General features: G+C 47.6%; 1 protein-coding gene across 1 annotated transcript in view; it reads left to right on the top strand.

Annotated features, from left to right (window-relative positions):
• Positions 1-12,694, top strand: part of LOC126547704 (pappalysin-1-like) — a 73,028-nt gene that overhangs the window by 45,398 nt on the left and 14,936 nt on the right. The window contains exons 7-13 of the mRNA XM_050195659.2: positions 504-649; positions 729-1,019; positions 3,738-4,040; positions 6,861-7,138; positions 8,475-8,647; positions 10,759-10,887; positions 11,051-11,136. Of these exons, the coding sequence (XP_050051616.1) occupies positions 504-649; positions 729-1,019; positions 3,738-4,040; positions 6,861-7,138; positions 8,475-8,647; positions 10,759-10,887; positions 11,051-11,136 (1,406 nt within the window). The remainder of the gene's footprint in view (positions 1-503; positions 650-728; positions 1,020-3,737; positions 4,041-6,860; positions 7,139-8,474; positions 8,648-10,758; positions 10,888-11,050; positions 11,137-12,694) is intronic.

Below are 12,694 nucleotides of genomic sequence, written 5' to 3'. Positions count from 1 at the left end.
TACGCCACCGCTGCACTGCTGTAAGTTGCATACGCTAAACTAAAGCTGTCTTTACAAAGCACGGTTGAGAGCGGCGTATTCGGGCGCGCAGCGCGCGCTTTCACGTGGTATTTTTTAAACTCCGCGGGCTTTCGTATTTCCCGAATAAAAACGGCCACGCTAAGTCTATCTCGTTGGAAGTGCCTGGGTTGGGCAATATTTGTGGAGCTCCACAACTTTCCTATTGACGCCAGAACATTTCAAGCTATATTTAAAAAGTTAATTAATTTATCTCGGCTAATTACTCAAAAAAAGACGAGCAAGAAAAATGGTACTGTAAGTTTAGATAAACGCTGACATCCACGCGATTCCTTTTCTGAGGAACGCATAGGTTTTTTTTTTTTTTTTCAAAATCTTGGTCCAAGTTAGCTGGGACACCCTATACGTTCCTTTATCGTCGGTTGAAATTAGGGCTTTCGCGCTCTCTTTTATAGCCTAATGTTCTTTTTTTCGTTTTCTCGCAGATCTTACATCGACGTGAAAGAGTACAAAGAATTACTTGGCCTGAATAACACCATGCATATAAACGTTCTGTTTGCACACTGGACAGACAAGGAAATTATTGGAATTGCTACTTTCCCTTGGGACAAGGATGTGTTTGCAGTTCTAGGTGAGCTTTTCTTTTTTCTGCGCGTTTTTTTTTTTTTTCAGTGAGCGATGTCAGTAGCTCGCGAACCTGGAAAACGCAGGTGGCGTCGTGGTGCAGCCAGAGCAGTTCGGACGCCCCGGCAGCTTGCACACGCTGGTGCATGAGCTGGGACACGTGCTGGGCTTGTGGCACGTGCACCGCGGAGTGTCCGAAGTGGAGTGCCATGACCAGTGCCTCGAGGTCCGCGCCTCGCTGCTCACCGGAGACCTGTGCGCCGACACGCGGCCCACACCTCAGAACTACATGTGCCAGGACCCGCCAGCCGCCGCTGCGCGTTGCGGGCTTCCTCGCTTCACGGATACCCCGTTTCACAACTACATGGGTTACGCTGGTATGGTCGCCCTCTTTCTTGACCGCCGCCACCTTCTGGGGACCTACGTGTCTCCAATAACGTAACCGTAACTCCTATCGTGTGAGGTGGCCAGGTTTGAGGAAGAGAGATGCAAAAACTACACGCGGATGCCGACGCCACCCTGAAGTTCCTGTACTGCGCTGCTTGGCCTTATAATTCGGGCACCAGCGCACCAGGGTGTCATGGATTTTCCCAGCTTCCAGTCGGGTCTAGTTAGTCGTTTATCGGTAGAGAATCATCGCATTCAATTCTGAAGGAACCGAACACTAAACGCAGCAAGCTTCGAAAACGTTTTCCTCTGTCAAAATGGTGGGAATGCGATAAAATACTATAGAATTCGTGACGTCACACTGAAGTAGCGACGTTGAGGTCAGTTCGGTTCGAAATTCAAAAAAAGGAAGTGTGGCCTTCCTTTTCTTCCGAAACAATACTTTTTTTTCACAGGATGAATTCAAATAGTGTTTTCAATGTATATTTGACTAGTTGAAATTGATGTAGCGCTGCTCTTTGGAGTGCCTTTAATACTTGTTGTTTACTATACGGTGGTGTGACAATGTAGAATCGAAAAATGATGCGACGCAAGATTGACTTATTTAATGATCATTACGATCCCTAAGATATGTCGAAGTGGGAGTATGCGGATTAAATTTTGGCACGAGAGTGAAATCCTAATCTATGTTGTACAATTAGCTTTCGATTTTGCAATATAAGATAGGTCTATTTTGCCATGAGCAGAAGCTTCTTAAGCAACAAGCGAAGCCTGAAAGTGACCCGCCGTGGTTGCTTGGTGGCTATGGTGGTGGGGTGCTAAACGTGACGTCAGGGGATGGAATCCCGGCGACGGTGGCCTAATTTCGGTGGGGGCTAAATACGAAAACACTCGTGTACCTAGATTTAGGTGTAAGCTAAAGAACCCGGTTCAAAGTTCCGGAGTCCCCCTCTACGGCATGCCTCATAATCAAATCTAGTTTTGGCACTGAAAACCCCATAATTTAATTTTTTTAAGCTTGAAAGCCAAGGGGCGATGCCACCTTGATATTCCTACGCCAGCGACCAGTGATGTGAACCACTTTACAATACTGGCTCTGGTGTTATTGATCGCTTCTCAATACTAAAGGATTTCATTATGCGTTAAAGAAACAATGGCTCAACCTGTGAAAAAAAAAAATCCTGCCATCCGCGATGAGGATTAAACTTTGTGGCGGATGGCTCATGGGCCTACAGGGGTCGTGTGAGTCGGGCTAAATGAGTGAAAATGAAGTAGAATCCACGACGTCACTTTAACCTCATGAGACCAGCCGCTTAGGACACAAAAGCAATATCAATAATAGGGCCTTGGCATTGATAGCTTGATGAACATGTTCGATTTCCGAGAAAAAAAAAACATCCTACACTATCATATATGTTTAATTTCTATTATTTCGTTCCGCTTGTTTTTTTTTTTTTTTTTTTAAACATATGCTCGACATTTCCAACGCTTGATTAGCTGGGCTAGTTGGAATTGGCGGCAAATTGTTCGTTCTTCTTTTTTTTTTTTGTCATGTGGTCATGCGGTAACTGTAGAAAGCGCACCACAGCATTGTGAATACGGCCGCGTGCAGTTCAAAAGTTGGTCGCAAGTCGCATGCTGCCCGTGAGCTGCATGATGCGCAGCTCTGCATTAAACCGTAACGCCGATCGATCGAATTGTGCCACGCATGTTATTTGGGAAACTACTCGCGATATTTGTATCTCAAGGCCCAATGATAATCGCGTTTGCAATCACACTGGGTGCGCTGTGTAAGAAAAAAAATGTTCGTCAATTTATTCAGATAAAAAGAAAAAATATCTCAAAAACGAAGATAATTGATTATGACGGGCGTTCAAAAAACTTTGTATCGTTGGCACAATAAATTTGGATCAGGCTAACACGATAAGCATCAGAATAAGAGCACGTTTTCGTGCACGCAATTCACAACGAGCTGGCGGTGGTGTACGCTGAGAATTCCCCAGCTTATGACGACACCCTTGTGAAATGGCACCAGGTGATTTCAATCGCCGAACAAATCCCGACGACAAATATCAGAATGACCAACCGTCGCTCGATGAGCCCTCAAATTTATGCGCAAGTAGAGGCTCTATAGTGCTTGCTGACCGGCGAATAACTGTTGAACAAACACTAAAAAATTATGGGGTTTTATGTGCCAAAACCACTTTCTGATTATGAGGCACGCCGTTGTGGAGGACTCCGGAAATTTTGACCGCTTGGGGTTCTCAAACGTGCACCTAAATCTAAGTACACGGGTGTTTTCGCCTCCATCGAAATGCGGCCGCCGGGGCCAGGATTCGATCCCGCGACCTCAGCATCCCAACACCATAGCCACTGAGCAACCACGGCGGGTTGAACAAGCATTGCTGCAGGTTAATGTGAATGCGTACTCAGATTAAACTCCCACTTGAACCTCAGCGCTTAATCTCTGCTCCTCCGTAGCAATAATACGAACTTTATGCCTCCGCTTCGACTCTAAAGTATCACACTTTCAATTGCACTGAAATTTGAGTTACTTGTACATGTTGCTAAAGAAAAGGCGGGAGGCGTCGCCGAGGCGTTCTGATCGCCGAATGAAGAAAATAGAAAGCAGAGGAATGTGAAAAAAAAAAATGCCTCCTGCCGAGCTAAAAAAAATTGTCCTCAAATGCTGGTTTTCGTGCGCGCAGACGACACATGCACGAAAACGTTCAGCGCCCAGCAGGCGGCACGCATGCACTGCTTCGCGGACCTGATGTACGGCGCCTGGCAGCGGACAGAGCAGGCGTTCCGGCCAGGTCAGCCGCCTCTGGCGCCTGCACCGGTGGCCGTCGAGGGCCGCAGCGTCACCCTGTCCTGGGTCCCGCCGACAGCCAGTGTGCAGAGGGGCGAGTGCGCAGCCTGCGACGACAACCGCTCCCTGACGCAGTTCGCTTGGCGGGCCGCCGACGGCGCCGGCCCTAGGGATTCCTGGGAGGCTCGGCAAGCCACCGGTGCGCGCCTCTCGGGCTGGCCTTAACCGGAGTTAGACTGAGACGTCTCGGCGTTCGACTACTATTCATCCTGCGCTGGCGCGCAGTATGTTTCCGCGGGATTTATTTCCACGGACGCACAAACCCGTAAATGAGAGTCGGATAAAAAAATCAGCTGAGGGCATCGACTGACGTTTCATTGCCCTAATCCTACGCGATGAATTGCATTGGTGTTACGGTTAAACTTGTTCGGCACTGATTAAGGAGGCATATTGTTTAAAAAAAGAAAAGCATGTAAAATAACGGTTCAATATGGAGCAAGTTCGATGACATTCATCTGGAAACAGGTGTTAGTTTCAAAATTTGTTGCAAGTGAATGTGCCTTGTGAACCCACCGGCTTGAATTCGCTAATTGCAGCGTATGCTCCTAAAGCGGTTAGCTTAAAAATTATTTAGCAGAACTTGTTATTAGGAAATAGTGCATTTCTACTTCTTGTACATGTACTTTCCACCTTTTCAAGTAATCCAGGTGAAATAGCGGAATTGTACTATCTTACACAGCCGATTTTAAACGATGTTAAGATTTAAAAAAATATAAACGCCATGTATAGGAGGTATGACACGTACCAGATGTCTTGATCATGTAATGATGGACGCTACGGTTGATTCAATTATAATCGTATTCATAGAGGGCACTCGTATATCGCTGAAACATGCGTGTTCTCACTTGTCGGCAATTAATGCGTATTATTCAGTCAGCCACATGATGACGTAAGTTCGCCGTGATAATGCGGGACACACAGTCTTTAAGCACGGACACGGGCTTTAAGGCCTCAAGCGATATGAAGTAACTACGTGCCTTCTTGGACGTGTCTATGTTTACATGTTTAGGCAATGGTCTGTGCATGTGAACCTCTGCACAGTTTCCAAGGCGTATCTATGCATGTGTTTAGCCCAGATCATTCGTGAGAGCTCTCTCCTGTGCAGTAAGGGACTTTGTGAGGGGAAGTTCGCTTTCCTAAAGTACTTTGCATTTTACACAAAATATATTCCATGCTGAACGTATGCAAATAAACAAATAATGTCTGCTGGCATCCAATCCTGCCCTTTAGATTCTGCAACAGGCTCTCAAGAGATTACAGTACGAGAATACCGGGTGCCTGCTTGTTCAAACAGACTACGATGCCTCGCAGAGCCATGGGCCGTTCGCGGTTAGTGTGATCACTCTAGTAATAATGAAAGAGTCCTGTAGCAGGACACTTGTGTGGTGGATTGGTCATATAGTAGGAAACATTGCACATAGAGTATATGCACGGAAGTTAATTCAGAAGCGAGCGCAGGCAGGTCAGGTAATCAAGAGTAGAAATATGTATCTAAAACGTATTGAAAGTAATTCAAAGGTAGTTCAAATTGAGCAAAGCGCGATCGGAGGCAAGTAATGCGTCAACAAACACATCGCAACAGATCACTGGGACAGAGTGCGCGTGAATTTATGGCCAATAATGGCTAAATTATTTGACCGCGTGGTAGTTCTGTTAAGGTGCACAATTCTTTATTGCTGCTTTATTGCAGCTGACGGTTCATCGCGTCCTTTTGAACTTGGAATTAAACCATGGTTACTGAAATGGCCATGTTTTTCTTTTTTTTATCTACAAGCTTGTCAGACACATAACAGGGCTTTCCTGCACCGTATCTATGCAGTATGCTTTTTAACCTCTTTGAAGAATTTAAGAGTAGTGCAGCTTTACGAGCTGGCCAAATGCAAGTCTTCTATGTTTTCTACACAGTATAAGTAACTGCTCCGCCGAGTTAGGCGTTTTTTCCTCTCGCCCATGAGCAAAAATATATGTGTAAATTAAACGATTTGGCTTTTCGTTTAGCGCCCGTTCGTGCGGCCAGCGGCGGCGGCTTCGGCGGCGTAACCGAGCGAACGAGCACAGCGAAAGATGAAAGAGCGAACGCGGAGCGGTATAGGAAAGACGCGAGCCATGAACGCCGGCGACCAACTAGAGCGGCCACTTCAGTGACGTGCACGCGGGAAACTGGTGTCATGCGGACCTGCCCAAACGCTCGATGCGTACCAGTTAAGGCTTACTCTCACTAGACCGACCCGACACCGATTTCGCTCTGCCGACTGTCGGCGACAGCGTTTTTTCCTTCGTGACGGCGACTCTGTCACACTGTACCGACGCCGACAATCTGCCGACGGTCAGCGGAGAGCTTGGCGTCGGTAGAATGTGACAGAGGCGCCGACACGAAGGAAAAAAAGAAAACGCTGTCGCCGACAGTCGGTAGACATAAATCGCTGTCGGGTCGGCCTATAGTGTGAGTGTGCCTTAACTGGTCTCAGCCGGACCGCTCGTTTTGTACCATCGTCTGCTCGCTTCAGCTCTCGCTCACGCTTGTTTGGTTTGCTTTGTTTGGTCTCGTTCACGCTCGTTTCGATTGGCATGGTTTGCGATTGTTTTGTAATCTCACTATATGCGCGACGCGATTTGTGCAGTGCATTCTGTAAGCCACGCGCCACCAGCGATTACGCTAGAACCTTCGACGAGTCATATTAAAAGCCGACGCGCTTGACCCGCACATCAGATTTTCGACGACCGCCGACTCAGCTACATGTCTCTCTCAAATTATTTGCCTCAGTATATCACGAAATGAAAATACGTATAGAACTGTGCTCAAATTTCGCATTAGGCAGTATCGTACTAGTTGATGAAGTTTTTTTAAAGAACATTTCATCCCTGACTGCGATTTGCGTGTATATCCGCTGTCGAAAGTCCTCTTGCTAGTGCACAAAAAACATCGCATGAAGGCATGGAAGGATGCGTCTCCTTGTAGGAGCTCCGGATGCCGAAGCGTGCACGCTAAGCTACAACGCATGGCTACCAGCCGCCGAGTCGTGCGATGAACCACGCGACTGCACGCTCAGCCTAGAGTTCGAGCACACGGTCGTGCCGTCGGCGCTCTCCATCTGGCTTCCCTGGAACTCACGGCAGGGGCTTCGAGAACTCGTTCTCTTCTACGCCGACGGCTCACAAGATGTCATCAAGGGCGTGACAGCGTACTGCGACATGCCCTTCACCATGCCCTTACACACTGACAAAGAACTTGTTAAGGTATGTGCATGAAAATTCAAATTGGCGCGCATCATTTTCTGGCAACAGTCGGTTATACTGTACATCTGGTTCAAGGCAGTGTGTATTATGGTTATTCCCCTTTATGCGTTGCTCACGCAAATTTCACGACGGAGACCGTCAAATGTATATGTGCTATACCCATAGGTGGGCGTTTTAGAGCCCACTCAAAGTTCACAACTGCCGTGAATGCAAGCAGTAGTCGCAGTTACGACCACGAATACTTTTCAGGTGAAGTAAGGGCTAATAGCGATTTCTCGATCCCGTGTGTTATGACGATAGCAATGACATGGACACTCCAGGCGCATTTCTGCCGGCGCCGTCGCCATGATGTTCCGTATAAAGTCCAAGAGCGTAATATCGTCGCCGCGCGCCGTATGCTGTTCGTGCGAGTGAAAGCGTGTCAGGGTGAGCTGTCGATGGCGGCTCAATCTAGCGTACGCAAGGGAGGAATGCGGAGAAGAAGCGCGCCGTCTTCCATCGCGCGCAAGGCAACGGAGGGAGGGGAGGGGGCGTCCTACTCCGGCGGCGGCTGCGTATAGCGCGGCCGTGCGCCGCCGCCCGGGCTCTATCTTGAAAGCGATCTGCGAAGAGTACAGAGTCTAGGTGCGCCGAGGGCTAGCAGCTTCGCCTGTGCTCTTTACTCGCCGTTTAGTTCGCGTTGAAGCGAGAGGCTGCAAAAAGGTCAATTTACTCGATGCTGCTGATGCCACGCTTTTTCACTCCAGCGTTAATTCACTGCGTCTTTCCGTGGTCATCGAGTGATATGTGTTCATGTTTGCGCGTGCATGCGTGACAACATGCTTGTTAAGTTAGTGCAGCGAACGTTTATAAGCTCATACGGCCGATATAGCTACTGTCCTTACTTCGTATAGCTGTCTACCAATTTGCTATCGCAATGGATGCTTCACCTTTGGGCCAAAACTGCCACTTTCTTCTATAGATATACTGATACCGAAATGTTAGTGTGTCTGTGCGCTGTACAAAAAACTAAAGCTAAAAGTGTCTTCGTATAAAACTGCGACTGAAGAGATTTGCAATAAGTCTGTTTTGCCTACAATGTGATATTTTATGTGAGTGTACATGCAGCGGTGTGAATTCGCACTCTATATACCGATTTATAAATCATAAGAGGTGTTTTGTTTTAGATATTTCCCGTTCCGGCTTTGTCTCTACGCGGTATTGCGCATTATCTTATGAGACGATCCCGCTGTGGATGTGCACTTTCTGTGAGGTTGCTGGTGCGCTTATTTCGTTCCCAGTGACCGCAAAGTTTGCTTGAGCTTATTCGGCGCGTCTCGCTTTTTTTATTTTTCAGATGCACGCAGTCGCCGCCAGTCCAATGGTTGCGGTGGATGCAGTGCAGGTGACGTCGGCGGCGAACCACGCGTCGTGTGCGACGTGCAAGCCGCTTCGTTATCGTGTTTTCCGTAAGCCGCCTTTCTCTTCAGCGGACTCCAAGCTATCCGATGGCCTTCGTTTCACGGACATGTGCGTACGCCACATTTTCATATATCTTGCATTTGGCCCTGGAAACATTATATGCCGCTGAAATATATGCACACTAAAACGCACTACTGCTGCCTTCTTCTTCTAACGCCCTCTCGCCAAAAAAGCGAAAACATTTAGTGTGAATTTTAGCAATTCTAGATTTTATTTTTACGAGTATCATATTCGTGCTGAATTGACAGGAAATCGACATCGTATCAAACATATAACTCTAGCATAAATCAATCGGTAGCATTCGAAACTTACCGAAAACGTAAAATCAGAGTACACGCGACGCATTTGTTTGTTTTGAGGAAGAAGAAGAAGCTGCACGAGTGGCTTGTGGAACTTATTGTCCGTAATTAACTGTTCGTAGTCTGCGGGCGGATCTGTCCCTATACCGGCACCACCTCTAAGCGCGTAGTCCCTTGTGGCCTCTGCCCTTGGACACAGCCACAGCAGATTGTATTTTGTAAAATATGTTGTAAACAAAGAATGAATCAATTAAACGAATGAATGAAGACGGTGAACCTTCACCGCAGACGCAGGCGCAGAGCCCTTTGGGCACATCACACGGTCTTCAGGTGCTGGGCCCCAGGCCCAAGTTACCGAAGGGGTAAGGGCCACCCAAGTGCGAAGTTTCCAGAGAGAAGCTTTCTTTATTATAGAGTTAGGTTACGAGGAAGAGAGATCAGACACATAAGGATTAGTGCGCGTGTGTCCCGTCGGAGAAGAATTTTTGAGCTACAAAAACAGAGCGGGACTGGGGCGATAAAGGTCTTTACTGTAATATAAATACAAAATATTAAGGAACCAATGGAAGGCAAGAGTGAGAGCTATAAAAATAAAAGACCACTTATAAAAAAAGTTGCGGCCTCACTAGCTGGCAGGTTTCCACAGTTTTTGGCGTGCTTCCACAAACAGGGTACAAAGACAGACAAACACATCACCCGTGTTCGTCCTCTCCGTGTCACTTTTGCTGTGACAGAAGTTTAAAGCTCCAGGGCCCTATAACGTAAAACTATTCCAATCTGTTTTATTCCATTCGCCTGACGTCGAATTTACGTAACCGCCAACGCAAGCATCGAGCGGTGACCCGCAGCGTTGTTTGAACCGACCAATCGAACGCACTCCTTGTCTATGGAAGGTTACTTTTGCTTGCTTTCGAAACGAATGGCATTGCCTATCTTGACAGGTATTTCTTATTGTATTAGCTGACAAGGGGCGAGGAGCATGCAGCACTGGAGATGGTTTTGGTGGGGCCAAGCTAGCGCAATGAATGTAGATAACCGGCTGAGAAGCGCGTAGCCGGGTCTGCTATTGGTCCGCTTCCCTTACTCAGCGGAGAAGGCAAGGATGTTAACCTGAAAAACGTCTTGTTTGGCTACCCAACGCTGGGGGATGCGAAAAGGGGAATGGAAAGAGCGAGAGAGGGACGCGGTGAATGGAGTGCACGCGTGCGGGCGAGTCGTCAGAGACGGGCACACAGACCAGTCGCTGTGTTTGAGAGTGCCTGGTGTCGCAGCAAACGGGGTTAGAGGCTGATGAATTACTGAAGTCTGCTTATTTCTGTTGTTCTTTATAATGGTGTCGCTCAAAAATTCACTATGAAAAAGGCTCAAGGAGTTAGGCATGAGAAGTTTGTCCCTTGCTTGCTGTTCCATGTCGCTGGTATACGCAGTCGAATAGAAACCGGGGCGAGGCAACAAAAAGCAAGAACCAGAAAATATGATGATAAAGAGAAGTGAGCTGCGCACGTGCGCTAATATGGCGTGTACAATTGACCGGATTGTAGACAGAGACGTAACAGCGCACAGTCATGCTCAGCTACCTGGCCCTCGATGTGCCACGAGGAGCGTGAAGGAACAGTGACGTGGTGGTTCTCAACCTGGTGTTATGGCTGATGATGCACAAAAATATAATTAAGGATCAATTGCTTCTAAGCATTCCTCATCAGACCAAATCGGCAACAATGGTTATATTACAGTAATTTACTAGGCAGTTAGAACCTGATAATTTCTTCCAAGGAAAAAGAAACACGTGACAGGTATAAAAAGAGCTAGAAGTCAAAGTTGCAACGCGTCCGTGACGAGCAATTGACTGCATCTTTGCAGCGAGGTCGAGGAGGGAGCCGTGTACCAGTACGAAGTCCAAGCTTGGATGGGCAGCAGGAGCAGCGAATTGTCTCCTGCTCTTCTCTACACACACGGCCAAGGCTTCTGCGGGGATGGAAACGTTGATCAGTGAGAATAATATCCTTGGGAGCATTTCCTTTCTGAGCATCCTGTGGCAATTGCAGAGCCTGCCCATTTAAACGCGCCTTAAATTTATATCTCGACTGATAAGGCGCATAAACTGTTTAGCAATTGTAAAAAGGAATTCTTGCTGGTATTTTAAATTTTTCAGAGGGGAAGAATGTGATGACGGAAATACTTGTCCAAGTGACGGCTGCGATCCGAAATGTCACTTTGAAAAGAAGTTTATGTGCAAAGGCAAGTTTTTTTCATGTATGCCATTATTGGATAGTGATGTATGTCGCGCGCATTTGTGTGCGACGCCTTCTGAAATAATTCGGGAATGACTACTGTTTATAGTTTCCGTGTAGAGTAGATATTTTTTTCTTTTTTCCTCTTTCTTTAGGGGCACTGAACATCGCCCTCGATATTGCGCCTGTTGAGAACGCGACTGGGAATAACCTAGACGGTGTCGCCCCTACGCCTTTGCGCACGCAACTCTTTCCTTTACATACAGTGCCTCCTTTTTCAGTGGCTGTTTTGGAGTGAACGTTTACCATATATAGCGTGTTTCCAACCGCAAACGGCTTTCTAGTAGTGCATCCGCCGTGGCAGTGGGAGGCATCTGAGCGCTGCCGCCGTGTACCTGCCAATAAAATAGGTACAAGCGCACTCCCCACTCGGTTGCTCGGCCATTTTGGGACCTCAACGCTTGGAAAGGGGTGTTTGTCCCGAACCCGAGGGCGTCCCCACTTAATAAGTGCACTGGGATGCCGCAAGGGGAATTACCGCCACGGGAGCCGCCCAGATTCTCTTTACAAGCACGAGTTTCTTCATGTGTTACATTTTTATGCTCACAAGGGTTTTGATGGGTTTTTAAGGACGCAGGCTCCTTTCCCAAGCGTATCACCCTTGAAGAAAACCGAGCGCCAGGACGGGGTAGGCTTGTGCCCATATAATGCAATGGGTGGCCGGCGGGGGCGGGAACCGAATCCCCGACCTCCGGCAGCCGTGGCGGATGCCTCAGCACTATAGGTCTTTACATCTTCGTGGCAACTGCGATCACTTAGATAATGGGTTATGGAAGTAAACACAAGAAAACTGCAGCGATCGTCACAGTTTTACAGAGTAGTTGGTTATAAAGTCTCTCAGCGCCAGCACTGCACATGTTCGACCGTCCAACAACCACCTTCTTTTGCACCAAGGTAATAAGATGATTGCTTCGGCATATCACTTTGATTCTACCACTAGCACCGTCATATAGCTGGAGTAAATAAATCGGGAGGCACAGCAATCTATAGTGACTCGGCAGTTCTTATTTACCAGGTCATTTTTTTTTTTTATTTTCACTGCATTCAACTGTTTTTTGTTTGTAAAACCTCTCACAGTGGCTTACTCCAAGTGGTCCCAGTGGCCGTGTGCCGTAGACTGGACGAGCCAAAAGAACTAATCTTCTTAGATTTAGCTGCACCTTAAAGAACCACAGTTGGCCACATTAATTCGAAGTCTCCCACAATGGCGTGCCTCATAATCTTATCGTGGCTCGGCACGTAAAACCCCGAAGTTAGAAATAGACCAGGCCCGCGTTCCCGAAACTTCCCTTGCGTAAAAGCGTCTACTCACCTGGCCGACTATTGGGCGTCCGCCGTTTATAAGAGTGACGGGCGTGACGACGAGGCGATCACCGTGGTGAAGGAAAGTTGCGGCTGGCGTTCACGTGACAGAACTTTCTTGTGAATGCAAGCCCTGATTATCACATGGGTTACTCCTTGGGTACCCACAAGAAAGCAGTGCGCCGACTGTATTCCTCTTACTT

Source organism: Dermacentor andersoni, chromosome 1, assembly GCF_023375885.2.
Source record: "Dermacentor andersoni chromosome 1, qqDerAnde1_hic_scaffold, whole genome shotgun sequence".
Lineage (NCBI taxonomy): Eukaryota > Metazoa > Arthropoda > Arachnida > Ixodida > Ixodidae > Dermacentor > Dermacentor andersoni.
The sequence above is the reverse complement of the archived record's forward strand: the minus strand, read 5'-3'. Positions and strand labels throughout refer to the sequence as shown.